This window comes from Genypterus blacodes, unplaced genomic scaffold, assembly GCF_046128005.1.
Source record: "Genypterus blacodes isolate CSIRO-AG114 ecotype Tasmania unplaced genomic scaffold, CSIRO-AGI_Gbla_v1 ptg000214l_1, whole genome shotgun sequence".
Lineage (NCBI taxonomy): Eukaryota > Metazoa > Chordata > Actinopteri > Ophidiiformes > Ophidiidae > Genypterus > Genypterus blacodes.
In genome coordinates this window covers 2,030,281-2,050,358 of record NW_027467013.1, presented here as the reverse complement: position 1 = coordinate 2,050,358, position 20,078 = coordinate 2,030,281, and the positions used below count along the sequence as shown (strand labels likewise).

The 20,078-nt window shown below is 42.2% G+C and overlaps 1 protein-coding gene across 1 annotated transcript; it reads left to right on the top strand.

The window, feature by feature from the left end:
* The first annotated feature begins 19,091 nt into the window (after positions 1-19,091).
* b3galt1b (UDP-Gal:betaGlcNAc beta 1,3-galactosyltransferase, polypeptide 1b) lies at positions 19,092-20,078 on the top strand. Its single transcript, XM_076170036.1, has one exon. It carries the CDS (start codon positions 19,092-19,094, stop codon positions 20,076-20,078), a length of 987 nt encoding a protein of 328 aa, XP_076026151.1.

The following is a 20,078-nucleotide window of genomic DNA, read 5'->3' as shown; positions in this document are numbered from 1 at the left end:
GGTTTGAATAAGGAATGACTTGCAATCAATGATGGATGTCATATGTTGCTGGGATGCTGTGCGGACGGCTAAATGACGGCTGATATTCATGCACACTGCTGATAGAATATTCATCTGCATTGGCAATCTATAGGAGATGGAGGATACCTTGCATTATGTATCAACTAGGCTACTTATGAGTCCAGTCGTTGTCTGATACAATTCTCATTTTGAGCCCATTGCCACATGTGTGTGTTTATATGTGTGTCAGTGTGAGCATCGGGCTAGAGGTCTGTCTGTTACCGTCTAAGGACTGGGTGTGTATTCTAGAATGTGCTTTGTGTAGATGGCTGAAGGTCTAGCCGGGGCGTCTCTAATAAGCACACTCCAATACTCCACAGTGCCTGGGAGGCAAAGTTGCTTCTGTATTCAGCTGCTTCAGCTTCCTCATTAGGACAGCACTGCTCTAGAAGCCCATGAGACGATGGAGTCACACCAGGTGATGAGAGGTCATGACAAGATTGCCTGGAGGTCACTCCAAACTGAGAAGCTTTTCAGTGGAAGGAACTCCAGGGAGAAACCATCCTCCTTTAAATTAAGCCAAATCAATGAGGGCATTAAAGTTTTCCTGAACTGTTTCGTCCTTCAGTCTGAGCTGGAGTGACAATTGTGTTTAAGAAAACACTCTTAGTGTTTCTAAAGTTATTCTCCTGTTTTTTCCCTGGAGCTCTGTGAGGGGCAGCATTGTAACGATGGTGCGGCTCAGTGACACAAAGGAATCAAACTTGAGTGTATCACAGCTGCTAACACGACACGGCTGGATTTGTGGGACTCAGTGATATTTGAGAGTGATCATATATTGACCACTACTTATTTTCTGCTCTAAAAGAAACATTTTTGAAGCGGAATTAACGTATGCTTCCTGCAAACCATACGCACAAGTACAATCACATCACTATGACAACAGGGGAGGAATGTGAGTCTGCACAAAACGACACGAGTCATCACATTTTCATCCATCTGTGCAGGCTTCTGGGTGAAAGGTAGAGCAGCAGTCACACTCCATTACAGTATATATGACTTTAGATGTATATACGAACAGAAAATGTTATAGATAAAAGCCAGAAAAAGCCAAATATACATAAAAATGTGCCAAAACCTTTCCCTATATGACTCTCTATTATCTTTGACTCTGCATTCTGAACAGCATTCCGATGTGGCTGTCCTTGCAGACATTGTATGGATTTGTCTGAAGTTAAACTCAAAACGGACAGGTTGAACATACATAATGTCCCCAATTGTCTTATGTCATCGTTTTAACCAGCATTTGCTCACTAATGATGTCTGACAGGACCAGGTTGAAAGATAGAGGTTAATCACTGTGTATCCCTGCGCTCAAAGTCCTAAAAATCCTTGGTGGGCAGTGATGTCCTCTGAATTCTAAAATAGTATCTGCAGCTCCACATTTCCTTCTATAATTACCTCGTAACGGAGCTGCATTTCAGGACCAAGTATAGATAATGAATGTTTTGTTGTGCCTGTTATAGCGTCGGTGTAAAAGGATTTCTTCTAACAAGGTCGCCAAATATTTTTCCTGCTTCTTCAGTAATTGAACTAACAAGGATTATTAATTATCGGAGGTTAATCATTTTTTTTCTATTTATCATTTATCATCTCCCAGGGTTAAAGGTGGACAACAAAGGCTTCATCTCATGGAAACGAAGCTGCAGACACTCGTGAAATGTGCTTTTACTGTCAGTTTGTTTTATTTGAACTCGACACACAGAACACAAAACACAATTAGAAAATCAAATTTAGCAATAAGCCTCCAGCTCTGGTTTGCTTATGAAAATGACACATTTGAGCATAACTTAGCCTGATTGTGTTGCTGCATAAATGCCTTCAAGATTGGACTGTAATTTGTTTCTTTAAGACGTGATCAAAATACTGTGCGCCTATAACAGACTCTTAACTGCTCAGACCGACTGTAGACAGCCTGCAGCCGGCCTCAGCACTCACACAGGGTGGGATACGAGGTGGACAAGTGGGAACCGCTGAGGCCGCAACCCCGCTGATCACTGTTTCTGCTTTGAGGAGTTTTGTTTTAGACTTGCAACCGGTTATATCCCGCTACCTCGCCTCGTTTCAGGCCGTATTCATGGATGTACTGCGTGGTGACAGCTGCTCCCCCAGATCTTCAGGTTGTATTTGACTCAATTGTAGCCTGGCAGTGAGGACAGATTGTGGGAATGAGCATTCACCCTAAACATTGTGCCTGGCAGATGGCGTGATAACATCTGAGACCCCCTGTCTGAATGTCGTCATTTATATAATTCAGAGTCGAGATTGCAAAACAAGTTTTTTAGCTGCACCTTGTTGAGTTTTGGAATTCTGAACTGCTGCTATCCGATGAGTTCAGAGCTGTTTGGGAACACACAGAGACCTATTGTTCAAAAATCCTCATTTTATTAATACCCACATATCGGTATCCAATATCTGTCTCCACCAGGAAGTGTGCTCACGGGATCACATTGCACAGAGCATGAGATCAGGTTCAGCGTTTGTTTCGGATTGCGTTTCTGTGCCCCCTTGAACATTCCGCTCTCCTCCCTATACACCAGTGATTTGTCTCATTACTGCATTACAGCAAAATTGCCGAGACATAATCACAGACAGTAACTATGATGGATCTATTCCTGTAATTACTCTGCAAGTTCTATTTCACTAGTCATTGACTGTCAGCACCAATTAATATCTGCATAATGAGACACTTTTATGGAAAATGTAGAACTGTGCTTAGGAACACATAAATTCCCCGGCTTTGGAATTATAGCTTAGTGTGGAAATCTTTTGTCAGCTCATGTCTGCTCTGTCAAAAATAACTGATCAAATCTGGGCTTGGGGTTTACTCTGAGTCAAATTCTACAACACATTTCATTTATGAGCATATTACAAGCTCTTTCAAACTCTCCTGCTAATGAATCTGTCATTGCCTGTTCCACTCCATTGTAAACACCTCAAAGCTCCGTAGAAAGCCTTTGACAGCTTTGCCTTTAGGTGTCACTTTCTTTTTGAAGGAATTTCCCCAACACATTAAACCTCCACAATCACTCCACAAAAAAGGAATTACAGTAAAGTAAAGATCGATCTCATAGCCGGCGACTGTTTGTGATGAACTTCTGACTTGTTAAACATCTGTCTGTCAGCAGCAGCAGTTTGTTTTGACAAGGATTTACGTTTTAGTTTTAAATTAGATGGAGTCATGTTTGTATTGACATTTATACGCCATTCTCAAGGTAATATTGATTCCTGACTCAAACTTATTTTGTGGGGCATGTCTGCTTCTCTGCTACCTGTTATTCCATTGTTTGTCAGGCTTATGAGGCTTGAGTTTTGGCTCTTACGTGAGCACTTTGTAGTCTATCCCTCTTCAGCGTCTCTGAGGGTGTACAGAGCTCTGATATGAGGGGGATTTTTCCCATACGATGGTGAGAATTGTCTAAATAATGAAAGCTCAGGCTGGTGAACGCGTCCTCAAATACCACTGCACTCTTTGCCGTAGGTGGTGCAGAATGTCTCCAGCTGCCTGATGTCCTGACGGTTGATTCCTAATATCAATCATTTCTGCTCATTCCAAGTCTTTGAATGTGTGTCCACATATTTATATCTGAATGAATGAACCACAACAAAAGTCTGAGCTCTCTCTCTCTCTCTCTCTCTCTCTCTCTCTCTCTCTCTCTCTCTCTCTCTCTCTCTCTCTCTCAGCCATGTGATATTTTGGACCAATTATATCCAGGGGAGGTATCAGAAGTGGAGAGGAAATGCAGCCTTGGGGACCAAAGAACCCCTATAGAGCCTGAATCAGCATGTCTGGAGCATTGCAAAATGACACACGATGCCCCTTTCAGTTTGAGCTGCGGGCAAGAATAACACACTCAGCGGTAGAGAGCTGGACACCTGCTAGAGCCTGATGCCTCAATTTTGGTTCTAGACCTTGCAGGCATTTGAGCTGAGATGCAAATTTTAGGAAGAGGAAGAGTTTGTATCATATGAATGTTGTGCTTCTTTGTATTCATCTTCATGTTCTCTCTTGATGCTTTTGTCATTCAATCAATAACGCTTGTAAGCTCAGCAGAAGGAAAACAAGTTAACAGCGACATGAAACAGAGATTGATAACAAACGTTAAATATGATTTGAAAATAGTAGAAATGTGCATAGTCAGAAGAAATGAAGGATTGTGACTTTACAAGAAAAAACTCCACTGATATCCATTGAACTCATCGTCAGCGCTAAACTGTCCCAGTCAGCATGAAACTGTAGACTGAAAGTGCCTGTGACTGACCTCCTTTCTCAGGAGCCTCAGGTAAAAGATTACAGCCCACTGAGTAAATGATCTTTACAATTGACCACATTGTGATTTAATCGTTTCAGGTCTGAATCACAGAGCAGCAGCATGAATATCACACTGTTGTGGTTGCAATTCCGATTCCAATATACTTTCATTATCTAAGAAGATACGATGGCATGACTTATTTCATCTAGTTTTGATAGTTCTGACTCATTTGATGAGGATGATGATGATGATGATCAGTCTTGCCTTACTTGTTTCACTCCAATTTGACTTTGTCACCATCTACTATTATGCAGGAGTCTGTTGGGATGTTTGGATGCTTTAAATATTCATGTATAATATAATATTTAAAAAAACTAAAAAGCCATCACATTCTGCAATCATCTTAGAACCAACAACAACCCAAAAGTCCATCAGTATCAAAAAGATGAATTATGCTGATCTCCCCTAGGACCGCCTCCAAATGACCAAAACAAAAGTAATGTGATGAAAAATACCAATTATGTGGAACAGAAATGAGAAAACCAAACTAAGTTTTGAACATAATTGGCTCTACATAGACAGTAACTGGCCATGTGCCTGACCGCAATCTACATCCATCCTTAAATCACTGTTGATGTTTATTTGGACTGATGGTCATTTGAAAGATCTTGTGTATTTATTCAAGCGAGGGAGATTCCTGCACTCCGCTGGTTGTAAAGTCGTAAATTCAGATGATCCATTAGTGTAACGTTTCCCTGCCGACAAACTGTCAGAGCATGAGTCGCCCGCAAGGAAAAACAGGCTCAGCATATGTAGATAATTTAAGCTCCTCCCACACAGCTGATTGCTCTGCAGCTCAAGCAAAGGTTGAATGAATAAAACACAATGTATGATCCTAAACAAAAGCTGCATGCGTTGTTCTATAGATACTTCCTGGCCTCATGTGTACAATCTAACATTTTTCAAAGCACTCAGTCACAACATTTGAGTACAGAATGTGTTTTGCTGCACTATAAAGAGAGAATTCACAAACCTGGCACTAACCACAAAAAACGTCAAGTTACATAACACATCTCACAGCAACAACAAGTACAGCTGCAGTGTCTGCCAGTAAAGCTCATTTTAATATGGAATGTGGATTTCCTTTCACCGGGGCTAAAAGTTCCATTTGCTCAATATGCTCATTTCTGGATGCATAAGTGCTTTTAAATATTCTGATCCTGATAAGTGGGTTTCATTTGCACGTCCATACTTTGTCTTTGTAGAGCAATTTGGAGCCAGAATTAATTTATTAAAAGTGTGGGCGGGTGGGGGTGGGGGGGAGTACACATGGCAATGTCACATAATCGTCAGCTGAATGTTGCCTAAATAGTGCGACACGTGCGTCTGGAAGTGCGTCTTTGTGATTCCTGTGGCCAAACTGAAGCTGCACAGCCAAAAATGCTAACAGGAAACAAACGGCAACTGCTACAAATGTTTCAAAGATCCATTCTATTGTTAAACCTTTTTTATCTCTTACATGGTTAAACAGTGGCTTGATATCCTGCCACCATGAGGACACAGCTGTGTGTTTCTGTGTCTGTGTGTTCTTTGCTCTCTCCCTCCACCACACAAACAGGCAGCGCTGCCTTTCTTCTCTGATTTAATACTTGGATTCTCTGTGGACCTCAAGCATTCATGTCTGATGAATTGCAGCCTTGTTTTCTGTTTTGCATATTTTTCCTCTTAAGCAGTGATCCCCACTGAAAAATTAGGCTTTCTTAGACTTGGATGGATTGAGATCTGGTCAGGTCACATCATTTCCACATTTGTATGCAAAAAAAAGGTTTAAAAAGATGGAGATGTTGGTATGAAGTAAGACTTTAATAGGGCGTGGAAATCCAAACATCATCTCCTTTGTGACGGCTTATAATTCACGTTCGTTGTTGGCTTTAAATAGTGCATATAGTTCTTCTGTTTACACACCTCTGTCTTTATGTCCTAACAAATGAAAGCATAGAATCAAGAGGGTGTGGGAGTTTTTATACGTCGACCAGCCTCACAGTAGCAAACAAGTACCAAACCCAACAAAAGCACGCAGGCCTCCAGCATCTACGCCCGTCAGCTGATTACCACGGGCCCAGTCACTTTTAATCTAAGGTAAAGTCTTTGAAAATTGCATCTTGGTTCTTCAGGTGAAGCAAAATGGACAAGAGCGCATGGATTTGGTGCAACATTTACCACGTCTGTCTCCACTTTCCTTTTCATTCATCATCTTAGACTACTGTGCCCACTGAGCTGAATACATTGCCTTGAACAACACTTCAGACAGTGCAAGCTTTCTCTGATGATGTGAACATAAATCACTTTGTCACTGCAACACACAGAATGAAGATAGTATTGATCTCACTCAATTTTTGTAGTCTGGAGCGTTGTTTTTCTTTTTGCGAGCAACATCTTTCAAATGATCTCTGGAAATGCCCAATTTTACATTTTAAGACTGTAAATCATTTGTCAGAACGCTTGTCCCGACAAATTAGTTTAAATGTCAGATGTCCATTATGTTTCTGCAGGGAAGGGGGGGGGGGGGGGGGGGGGCAGCAGGTGACCGACTGCAGTGCATGTATTTCTGTTGCAAAACTGGCAAGAGCGAGAGCCATCTGCCTTTAGAGAAGAGATGTGTGTATGTATGAAGATACTGTTTGCTCAGTAAGTCTCATTTTGCAAGCACAGTAATTGTGAGCAAAATTTCACACACACTGCATCCATTTACAGCACTTTCCCAAGTATTTAGTTGTCATCTCTTTACCTGATATGCTACTGACTTTATGTTATTGTTATTCTGTCATTTATTCTTTAGAAACATTCTCTGTCCATACAGAAGTATGTGAACTCGGACTAATCACTTCTCCAAACAGAGTTATGTTTTCAAATCAGTGTGATGGAAATGGAGATGTGGGTGGCAGAGGTGCCCTGCTTTATAGAAGACAAAACAAAAACACACACATACACACATCTGATTACCGACACCACACACTCTTCTGTTTGTGTCTGTTTGATGAAAATACATTTGAGATGAGTTCTGAAGCAGGATTGTAGAAATGCATGAACCCGGCACATTTGTAAAGACCTTGCGTATTCATCAGTGTCTCACATTGGAGACACTGATGAATACTTGGAAAACTTGGACGTGGATACGGCGACAATATTCTGTGGGCAGATGAGAAGAAGTTGCCTCTTTTTTTGGCAGGAATGTAAAATGCTATGACTGGCCAAAAACTCATCCTGGCTGTGAAGCGATGATGGAGAGATCATCTTGGTTTAGGGCCATTTTGCTTTGTTTGTGGCCTGGGAAGCTTACAGTCTTTGAGGGATATTTGACAGAACAATGTCCAAATTTCAGCTGAAGTAAACAAAACGCACATGAACATCCACATCCATCCTATTTACGAGCGTCTGTCCCAGCTGTCACCGGGTGAGACGCAGGCCCCGCCCAGCTCGCGCCGCCGGTCCGTGTCAGAGCTAACACACACAGACAGGCAACTCAATCATACTTCCGTTTACGTCTACTGGCAATTTAGTTTCCAATCCACCTTCTTGCTGTGAGTTGACATTGCTAACCACCGAACCACTGTGCTGCCCCAAAATCCAGACTACAGTCCGATAAAGATCCGTCTGCAAGAAAATCAGCTACAGAGTTCCTGCTGCTTGTTTGGCAAAGTGCTCTGTAAAAAGTGTAAAGTTGAGCTTTATAAGAATACAAGTAAACCCAGTACGAGAGCCTCAGTTCACTATACTTAGACATGATATGAGCTGGAAATACAGTACATTGAAATGTCTGCCTGGTGATGAATGCAGCCTGTGACAGCGTGACTCTCGGCGGTCAGCCCGTTATTGTCTTCGCCCCTCGCAGCTTTAACTTGAATGGAATATGATAGAGAGCAGTGTGCCGATGAGAAAGGGCGGTAGGTTTCACTACTGGGATTGGCACAGGAAGGAGCCATTTGTTCCGCTCAGCGTTTTGACTCTTTGTCCCGATAGATATCGAATGGGAATGCATATTTTATGACAGAGCAGTGGGAGTGAGGGACTTAAGAGCAGAGAACCAGAGGGAGGGGGGCAGACGGGGGGAGGTACAAGTGATAAGATGTGTTTGCAGGCTTAACTCCGCCTCCCTTTACCAGGACAGGCTCATGTAATCAGAGCCTATGGCGATGAAATACAATAGGCCCCACCCACTGTATGTTTGTGGCTGCAGGAGGGATTTTGTCACAGTTAAGTCAAATAGGTTTCCGTATTCTAATTGAAGGATAACTGTGTTGCTGTAAGGTCACAGGAGACACAAAAGACAAGGACGATAGGAACAAAAGGAACCTTGAGGGAGTCCAACAATCCTGAGCTTCTCTCTAAATATCAAACTAAACCCAAAATAGTCCTTTGACATTTCTTCCTCAGGCATTTAGTTTAATTGATCCGCAACTCATAATCTTTAATAAGGCCCACCTTCAAGTGTGGAGTGTGTGGAGTGTGTGGGTGACTGGGTGGGTGTGTAGTATGTCATGGAGGTTTGTATTCACAGTGCATTTCATTTCTTTATTAAGCATGTGGAAACAACCTCAGCAGGTCACAGGTTATGTTGCATGTCACAGACCAAAGTATTTGTTAATCCTCCTCTCAGTTCCTCGGGGCTGAAGGAAACACAGATTTGTTCCTCGGGGCTGAAGGAAACAGAGATTTCTGACATAAAGCGTCCGATGGAGGAGCTGCTGCTGCCCAAATGTCACGTAATGACAGGAAAAGAACAGATGCTGCTGCGTAATGCTTTGTCATCCATGCCGGTGTTCCGATCACAGAAGAGAGAGGGTGACTGCAGGGTCACGCCCGGGTGTTGACATTAAGACTGAGCGCGTGGCGTCTAAGGGGGGGGAAATCTTTGGAGTGCATTAACAGCGTGCAGAGATGAGTACCTCTGTGTAATGGAACCCTAATTACTTCCTGTCACGTGAAGGTCCCACAGCTCCATTTACTCTATCAATACATCAATGCCCGGCTTCATAAACCACACATTAACCAACCTCTATTAACCTGCAGATAAGAACCTCATTAGGATCTTGCTTGGTTTGCCAATGTGCACAGTCAAATAAATCAACAAGCTTTTGTTTAAATAATCCCTGATGTTCACCATATTAAAGATTAAAAACAAACCAGGCACAGGAGGAAAACGTTACACTGCCTTTTTACAGCCTAACCTGCTGACGTGTCTGTATTACATTATGTCAGCACACAGAGTGACTTACCTTAGATAAGATAAGATAAGATAGACTGACTCTTCTCTGTGTACATGTAGGCAGATGTGCGTAAAGGATATGAAATTATTAATCTGTATACTTTAACATGGATTTCCCAATTTTTATTCATTCATTTCTGCTGATTTATCTTTGTTTGTTTGTAAGTTAAGTCAATTAGCAATTATTATTTGATTTCCCTTGAGTTTACTGACAAAGTATCCCCTATTGTTTCAACTTGCAATACTGAAACGTGCTTTTGTCTGGAAGCCTTTGTTTACCCGACGAGTGGGCAGCCTGAGTTCAAGCGCCGTGACAGGAAGCATCTGCTCATCTTCAAGTGTGTTTGAAGCATTCCGGCCCGACTCCTAAGGTGCTGAGCTCTGCGTGACCTTTTCATGTGGGCACTGTTGCAGTCTGCTGGCGGCACATATGTGTCATCGGCTGTGTGTATTCTGCCACCCGAGCAGAGACTGTACAGGTCGCTCAGCACCTCACACACCATCTGGATAAATAGCTGGTAAAATGTACTGTGCTTGGTGAAAATACTCTGTGGTGCACTAACCCTCCGGCTACAGGATGAAATATAGATACCATATGTTACAGATGGATGTACCTGTGGAGAACATTGCAGTGCTTTGACCCTGGTGTTGCTGCTCAGACATTATATATAAATGTAAGACATTACTGTAAAACTGTAGGAAGAATGCATTCAGTCTTGTATGCAGCACCGGCACTTCTATATTTTACACTTTATAGTAACAAGATTGGTTCATGTTCCGGCACGTCTCATAAGCCTCTGCTACTCCTCTCTAAAGTATGTGATGGACTTGGTTTCACAGTGCACCCTGGGTAATGAGCTGTCAGGGTTGCGGCCTCGCTGTCATGTTAGTTTGGCTCCAGAGGTGTTAGCCAAGGTGGTCTGAGACATACAAAAAGTGAAAATGAGTCACATCCTACTGAAGATAACGTCCTCAGCAGAAGCAACGGTACAAGCAGTGCCTTAGAGGCTGTTATAGTAGAGCCTGTTACTGAGCCTGTCCTGTTACTGAGCCTGTTACTCAGCCTGAGGCAGCCATGACTGCATCAAACACTGACGTCAACAATCATATGAACCGTGCCTTGAACGATTTTTGGTTAAACGGAACCAATGCAGTATTTTCTCACTCAAAATCACTCAAAGTCAAACAGCTTGAGCTCAAATTCAAAAGCGGAGTTTAAGGTTATCTCTGTGCTTCACTTCATTTACATCCTCACTGAGGATGGAGCCTCAGTGAGGAAGGTTCTTCCTCCCACTCGGCTCCCTGACGTAGAGACCCCACAGAAGTGACCCTTTCCTCCGTCTTTGCTTCATTGTTCCTGCAGTAGCTAACAAATTCTGTCCTGTTGAACATATTTTGCAAAAATGTATGGTCATGAATGTGAGTTTTCAGTCTGGATGCATCAACGGTCTTTCTGAAAGAGATTTTGGCATTGGGTCGTTACAGACTTTCCCTTTGATCTGGTTGTTAGGGAGATAAGAGAGAAGGGTCTAACTCACCACGGCTCAGATAATGAAGTGGCCTCCACATTTTCTCAATATTTTATGTTTCATTCCTCACATTCTTGTGCAGACTATGGATAATGGATAAATTCATCACGACTTTCAATTCAATTTCATTTGAATGCGGTTGTAGTATTTCTGCAACGTCTTCCGTCTGTTCACTCAGGATTCATGCACTTACTTTTGATAATCACAAACATTTTGTGCTTTTTCTCATTACTGTTGCAGCAGATACCTCTAGTCTTTGGGGTGTTTTCCACATCAAAACACACTGAACAAGCTCACAAACATGACTGAAGTGTACTTTGCCCCTCTGTCTTTGTTTGAGCTGTAGTCCTTGCTACTTCAGAGTAAAGGCATGATGAGGAGAAACACCTTGAAATAGGTCAGCAGAGAGCGCAATCAGGCACAGCACCATCTGTCCTTCTAATGACTACCTGGTTGCTCTGTGATATGCCACGGCTGGCTGGATAGGCTCCATAGAAAACATCCTCTCATTAAGTCCCGGCGTTTCTATGCAGCTCTGCTCGAGTAATGACACATGAGCAGCACTATCGCACCTCAACAAGAAGAAAGACAGACACTGTTCCTCCCTCCTACAAGGATGGGGAGGAGGGAGGTTCAGTATTTTCTCTTGATATGCAGTAAAAACCAACAACAGTGTATTGTTGCCTTGGAGTGGGGAGTGAGTTGCAAATACGAATAAAGGAGAGAAAGCATGTTGGGGTTTTGAGGTCACGAGTGAAGGTAGGATGGTGCAAGAGATCAATAGGTAGATTTGTGCAGCGTCAGCGGTGATGAGGAATCTGTTCTGTACTGTTGTGGTCAAGACAGTTGATCTACAATCCCTGTCCAGCGGTCATAAGTTCTGGGCACTGGCACCGTTTCCTCTGCAGAGCCTCAGGACAGAGGTGAGGAGAGACGCGGGGAGTAGAACTGCTGCTCCTACGCATTGAAAGGAGCCAGAGAAGGTGATTCTCCCTGTGGATGTTTTGCATGAAAGTCCAACAGGATGGAGACCAGGAGGACCCAGAATACACTGGAGGGATCATACAGTACATCCCTGGCCTGAGATATACTGTATAGATTTGCCTTTGTTCTGCATTTGTTTGAAGCAATTGTTGTGCAAGTCCTCAAAAATAATGGGATGCGTTCACTAGATGAAATAGCGGGAGAAGTGGAATGACAGAACAAGTGGCAGTGACAACCAGGAAAATGTCTGGAAAAGTGTGGAAGGGGAGCTAATTGAGCTCCGTCTCTGAAGCTGCAGTCTCATTCCAGTTTGGATCATCAAGTAAAATGCTGACAAACTGGAAGACGTTTTAATGTTTAGTGCAAACTGAGGACAATTTGGGTTTTGTCCCCTTGTGGATCTGTGGTTTCATTCCTCAAATTGAAGTATTGCACAACCATGCATAATTAGGATGGCCCTGCTTTAATACATTTGGGGTTATGTGATGTCTGAACACATTAAACAACTATACTGTATTTTAAGACCTGCATAGTAATGGAATACAATTTGGTTGATTTATTAATTTTAGTTTGGACATTTTCCAAAAACATACACAGTCTGCCAGTAGGCCTTCAAAACTGATTTGTCGGTCTATATATCAGATGTTTAGGTCCGCATTGAGAATAACAGTAACCGATTTTTCATTTATTTGCTCACATAAAGAACTAATTTAGCTGAGTCAGGATCACAACATCTGAATGTCTGTGTGCATGAACCACAGACAACCACAGGAGGTGAACAGGAACCTGGAAAAGGTGTGTTTTGCATCAGGACACAAACAAAAGGAAATAGGTGTAAATGGCGCCGTCAAGCAGCTGTTTTCTTCCAATCATATTTCAGCAAAGAAGGTTGTTGAGGCAGCCATTGTCAGAGTTGTACCACCTGTGCAGTCTAATCCATCAGACATCCGTTCAACAAGGGTCTGACAGGCAAAACAGAAGAGCAGCTGCTGTAAGCGTCTACCTCACAGTGGAGGGGAGAAAGGATTACATTGCACTATCCTAAATGTGAAAGGACATAGGTTGACATATGTTGATTAGTGACAGAGGACAGGTTCACTCCAAACACAACAGAGTCAGAGTCATTTATTTTGCTTAACTTCCTGCTGTCAACAGTGCTGTCTTGAGGAAAATTAGCTGGATGTCTGAACAGCGGAACAGAAGGACAAGCAAACATTTCACGTGGCTTCACTCTGCTGTTTATGACAGAGCAATTAGACAAGATTTCCTCACTTAAACCAAACAGACACGAGGCAAAAGCTGACACGCACGATCATCCTTGGTTGAACAGAAGCTAGAGGAGGTCGACCCCGCCGGCCGGCTCATTGTGACCAACCTACAGCAGAAACATAGAGCTCAGTCGCCGTCACCGCTAAGATCTTTGGACTGACGATCTTTGCGAATGGAAAGAAAACCTCCCGCAGTCCAGACAGCCAGAGCTCAGGCAAGTGGAACAGATGGAACAGGACCAGCCACCACGATAAGACAGGCGAGCGAGGGCAGCAGAGGGAGACGAGGCCATCTTTCCCTGCAGGAAATCATCTCAGTGGATGTGATGCAGCCGTGGGTAGCAAGCCAACAGGGGGCGTAGTCGCTGATGCTGCACCAGTGATTGCACAAACATCATCATTCTTATTCTATTACACATCTGGCCATTTGAGAGGAGCGGATATTCTGCAGTTTCTTCAGTTTTCTCCCCAGTATGATGTTTTTAAGCAGTTTGTTCTTTTCTTCTCAGAGAGCTTTGGGCTTGTGTGTGGGAATTGTTGTTGTATGAACCTTTTTTGCCCTTTTTAAACAAATTATCCTTGAATATTGGACCAAAGACCTTACAAAATCTGTTCCTGCTTTCTTTCTTTAATAATAATAGTATCGCCTCTACTTTTTCAGGGATGGTTTTTGCTGCAATTATGTATCCCAGAAAATGTTACTGTCCATATTTACCACTGAGTCTGCAGCCCTTGGGGGAAATCACAGCTCTAGAATAAAGCAGTTCATCGTGTATACTTCCTATTATTCATGTCATCCATACACCAACTCAGCTGAGAATAAGACCTATATACTTATTAACTCCTTCATGAACTTTGGAGTCCCATAGTTACTGCAGTTGGTGTTGGCCATCATTGTTGTGTGGCTTTAAGGGCCTTCAAGGGGATTTGAGGGTTGGCTTGTCCTGTGCAGCTTTATGTCTTGTCCTCACTAATGAGGATGCGGTTGCCTGATTTTATTTAGGACATAACACCCAGAAATAGACGTGACACAGCTGGACACCAATGTTTTATGTGGGATTCTCCATAAGTAAACAAATTACTAATTAATTATTACCAAAACACAATCATGGTGTTCATAGTGTTTAGTATATTTCCCTTTGATGTAATTATTCCACATTACTGTATCTTTAATATGAGGCTACAGACTGCTTAATGAGTGATAATAGCATTAAAGATATCATCCACTAGCTTCTTTATTGCATGTTAATTATATAAAGTACCGTTATCGACAATTACTAAGCATGTATAATGTTTCTCTCAAAAACCTGAGTTGCATGTCCATAGAGATGCATCCAATAAGACAAACCTGGACTTTCTAAACTGCCCTGAAAGCTTCATTTTTGATTGGTCCTTTACATCAACTTGAATTTACCTGCCGACACAACTGCTTAGACACGCCCACCAGGTGTTCAGCTGGCTTCCATGTTTCACAGGCTCAGGCTTCACACACTGGAGATGTCCAATCCAAGCAGAACAGGCAGTTTGTAAAATGGTCTGGTTGTTTGATGGTTGAAATTTGAGGCATTTGTTGCACACTGAAGCATTGCACATTTTTCAAATAGAACCCTAAATTAAATACGAACAGACCTTTTTGCTTAAGGACAATAAGGAACCGAGGAATACATTTCAGTGCACATGTTCCCTGCAGGATCTAGGCTGAGGACAACTTGGCAACGGCGGTAATAATGAATTAAATTTGCATTTTCATATTTCATATATCTATGCGGTGTTGCACAGCCTGAAAAAGAACCTAGAAGTTGTTAAGGGGAGAAGTGTGTTTCTAAAGTAGGTCTCTGAAAGCTGGAGGAGTACTTTATCATGTTGAAGAAAGGAGGTGGATTTATTTGACAATATTTATATAATTGTGGCCTTTACTAGGATTAAGGTGAGCATTTATATTCTGCATGCATGCAGCAGTATGCTTTTGTGGAGAGACCACAGGATTAGTGGACACTGAGCAGCATCTGGTCAGAATCATTATGTCGGCTTCATCCCATTCGGCCTCCTGTGTGTCTGGGTTGTGCAGCTCTTCTCTGAAAGCATCAAGCACACACACTGTCTGAGCACTAATGCTCCAGAGCAGCACACACATCATGGAGTCAAGATCTTTAACTCCTCTCTTATCCCTCCTCTCATTCCCTTGTCACCATGACTGCACCGCCTAACTAGCGCCTACCTGCCTGTCATCTCCCAGTGTAAGCCCAAAATTAATCTCGTTGTCTCAGATGCCGCTAAAAATGTATTTACAGACTCTGCTGGCTGAGGCTTAGGATCAGAGATTTGCCAGCTAATGGTGGGATCTCTTTGAAAAGTGCACATCTCTGTGATGCCGGTTAATCAGCACAGTAGAATCGCCCTAATATGGAGGTTGCAGGGAACAAATATATGTTTAGAACAGTTAAATAATCTGGAACTGGGAAGCAACTGTTATTCAAAATATGGCACGGCGATGTCCTGCAATGCAATGAGCCAAACACACACACACACACACACACACAACAGAAACAAACCAATCCCTTTTCATTTGAAGCATCATTGTGTGTGCAGGCTAATGACACCTGAACAAACACCCCTCACATTATTGTGTTAAACCCTTCGGCTCCTTAATGCTTCGTACATAAGCACAAGAAACAAACACCCTACTAATCTGATCAGGCATTTAATAAACCAATGCTGTACTTTGAATGGAAATGTTCTAAGTGTTTTAATTTTCTTGAAGAAATGAGCCTTTATGTCTCTCTATAGAATACATAAACACCATTATTTTCATCCTCTATCCAAACTTTTCATTCAGCTTAATGTAGCTTCACTGATTTAATTGCCTGTACAGGTGATCCTCTTGTGTTTCTCTCTCTGTAACAGGAGAGAACATTATAAATCAAACCCTAAGCATAAAATACGTCAATTATCATATTCCCCAAATGGAGGAGTATGTGTTGCAGAATATGAGTGTGTTTCTTTTGTTCTTATTTCAGTGTCTCTGTCTTAATGTGTGCAGGTGACACAGTGATGAAGTTTGAACTATTATTCTCACCGCTAAGGAGGTTAGACTTATTGTTTGGTTTGTTAGCGGGATTAATCAAAAAGTTCTGAAGGGTTTTTGATTAAACTTGGTAGAAGCGTGGAAAACGGCCCCTAAACAGAGCCCGGCGTGGGATAGTGTGCCATCAGGACATTAATTCTTAATTAAGAGAGAATAATTATTAAAACTTCAAAGAAGAATTTCTTCATCAAAGAAATTTTAATCACGAATGGTCGGCCCCATTGATTTCAATTGTTTTGATTTACGCAGCCATGTGCTGTACCATCAGGGGGTGCGTACCACATGTTGAGAACCGCGGATTTAGCCAGTACTGTTCGAAAGAAGATGTACGTCTGTTGTATGTGTACATCAACACAGTATACAGTGTTGTAGCACAAAATGAGAATATGGGGAGGAAAGTATGAAAGATTGTAAACACAGTAGTCAGGAATGTGCTCAGTCACATTAAAAGATCAGAGGTATTGTGAGATCTGTGCTTTCTCAGTTGGATATTCGAAAGCCCTCTGTGTTCCCAGAATGACAGATCTTGCAGTAAACAGTCTTTCTGGAACATTGATAGAGGCGGGCAGATGAAAAACACTTTACAGACTCATTCGTCTTTAAGGGATCTGCTTCTATAATTGAAAGAAAATGTGTTTTTTGACTTCACTTTTTCGTTTGATTTATGCTTTCTGTAAAAATAGACGTGTTGAAATAAATGTAGTGAAACACATCTTGCGATAGCTCTGAAAACGTGTGCGTGTTCACTCCTCTTTGTTCTTCAAGGCCGACCAAGCTCACAAATGTGGCGTACAGCGAAATAATGCCGGGCACAGAGATTAACTCATACCTCACACTGCGCTACACTCAGGCAATTCTCTCATGGTTTTTCACACCTCACAGATCTGTCAGACAGCTGCATCACCAGGATTTCAAAGGAGAAGTTTGTTCTTTTTGAAATATACATATATAACTTTTAAAAACATGCTACAGGCAAAAGGGTATTGTCGAAATTCAGTTTAAATGGAACATGGATATTGTGTCAAAGCCAACAGTTGAATAGTGTAAAAAATGTGTGTATGTATGTTTTAATGTTGTCTTCTTCAGCCTCTTCATGTTGTTGTCGTTATTGTTGTCTCTAATGTTCTCCTGTCCGTTGTGTGATTAAAACAATAACCACAGATATTCCGATATTTAATTCAAATTAATTCAGAGGTAATCAATCTAAGGTTCTGGCGCTGGCGGACACCAATAACCCAGCTGTGTGTGAATTGTGTATGAATTCAATCCGGCAGTGTGTTAGCTGAGAGCCGTTGTTATTGGAGAAATGCTTTAGAAACTTGTCTGCAGACAGTCAGGGGGCCATGAATCAAATATGTTTTTGTGGTGCACACACAGGAGAGCATAATAAGCCTTTTTAGGAACCAGCCTGCCAAACCCTGAACCCAGAGGCTTGCAGACAGGCATGCCTCGTCCTGATGAATGACTGTCTTTGTGCTGTGTTCCCCCACACCGGTTTACCCTTCACTATACATTAAATCATGATAAATAGAGCCTCCGCCTGTTATTTAAGCTAATTATTTGTTTTTCATTCAGGTTGTTTTTTCGTTCTGTTTCGACTGGCTGATTGTGCGGAAGTTTGCTCTGATGAGTTTATCTCTTCTCTTTTTACAACAGCTCACCTCTCACTTCCTTAAACATCAGCAGTGCATGATGGGAGATGTAGTCCACCAACTAAACTGACTCCATATTTCACTGCAATAATCACTCACTGAATGCTTTCACTTCTTTTGTTTGAGTTAAGATTCAGAATCTATACCTTAGACCTGAGGAGGGTGTGGGCACATATTAAGATTTACAATAATGAGATAATTGAGCACTGATGTTATTCATGGCGTTCTCAGTAGCAGGTATTGGATTAGTAAATTTGTCTCATCAAATCTGATCTATTTTTTGTGTATATTTTGTGTTGCCATTAAGAATAAAATCCAAATAAAATATCGCTCATCATGGAGTACATTCTTCAATAAATGTATCTTAAAATAATAATAAGAATATCAATAATAAATATAATATTTCTGAAAAAATTTGGCTCAAATTTGTTTTAACGATAATGCATCATAAATGTAAAGGAAAATAAGATTTTTTTTTTTTTTTTAGATACCAAAATAATAATTGAAATTTGTAATGTTTCACTATTTCACCCAATCAAGCAAAGTATTCCTGTGAAAAAATTCAACATGTAATGAAGGAGTGTGATGCACTGGCAATGGTTTCAAATTCATGCTGCAACTTTTTTGGCATTTGCATTTCAACAGCCTGTATATTGGATTTCGGAACCAGACTGGTCCTTTTCGTGACTTGATGTGTTTGTCTGCTGTTACCAGACATGTTCTATGCTAATGTGCCTTCTCTCCCTCTCTCTTTCGCAGATGTAAATCCAGAAGTGGGAGTACCACGAGGAGAAATTGAACATCCTTACACATTTACACTGCTTGGCATTAAAAAGGAAACAGCATCACTTTTCTCTGAAGACATCCATTACTGGCAATTAATGTCAGACTGCATGCTGGAGCAGCTTAATGCTGCCGTGCTAGGAGGAACATTGCTAATGGAAAGAAAGCCTTATAAGATCCAACTCATTAACATACACCTAAATGTAGCATAATGCCTTCAAAAGTCTCATGTTTTTACCTGCTGACAGTGCTCTGCTGGGCAAGTGCGCTGTGGTACCTGAGTTTATCTCGCCCAACATCGTCTGATGTCGGTCACATGTCTATCCCCATACGGAAGGTTGTGAAACCGCCCAAAAACATCAATTTCAGCAACATCCGTACCCGCCCCCTCAATCCACACAACTATGAATTTGTCATTAATGAACCGAAGAAGTGCGAAAGTGCCGCTCCCTTCCTGGTCATCCTCATCAGCACCACGCACAGGGAGTTCGACGCACGTCAAGCCATCCGGGAGACGTGGGGGGACGAGAGCACCTTGAACGACATCCACGTCATCACCGTCTTTCTGCTGGGCAAGAACACAGACCCTGTCCTCAACCAGATGGTGGAGCAGGAGAGCCAGATTTTCCATGACATTGTGGTGGAGGACTTCATTGATTCTTACCACAACCTCACCCTAAAGACCATGATGGGCATGCGTTGGGTTGCCACCTTCTGCCCCAAAGCCCAGTATGTCATGAAGACCGACAGTGACATCTTTGTCAACATGGACAATCTGATCTACAAGCTGCTAAAGCCCAACACCAAGCCAAGAAGGAGATATTTCACCGGCTATGTGATAAACGGGGGCCCCATCAGGGACATGCGCAGTAAGTGGTACATGTCCAGGGACCTGTATCCTGACACTAAATACCCCCCATTCTGTTCGGGAACTGGCTATGTGTTTTCATCAGACGTCGCCGAGTTAATTTACAAGACTTCCTTACACACTAGACTGTTGCACCTGGAAGATGTGTACGTGGGTCTGTGTTTGCGAAAGATCGGTATACATCCTTATCAGAACAGTGGCTTCAATCACTGGAAAATGGCCTACAGTCTCTGCAGGTACAGGCGGGTTATCACCGTCCACCAGATCTCCCCAGAGGAGATGCACCGTATCTGGAATGACATGTCCAGTAAGAAGCACCTGAGATGTTAA

Coding starts and splice junctions, on each gene's coding strand:
- b3galt1b (XM_076170036.1), top strand. CDS start 19,092: ATGCCTTCAAAAGTCTCATGTTTTTACCTGCTGACAGTGCTCTGCTGG.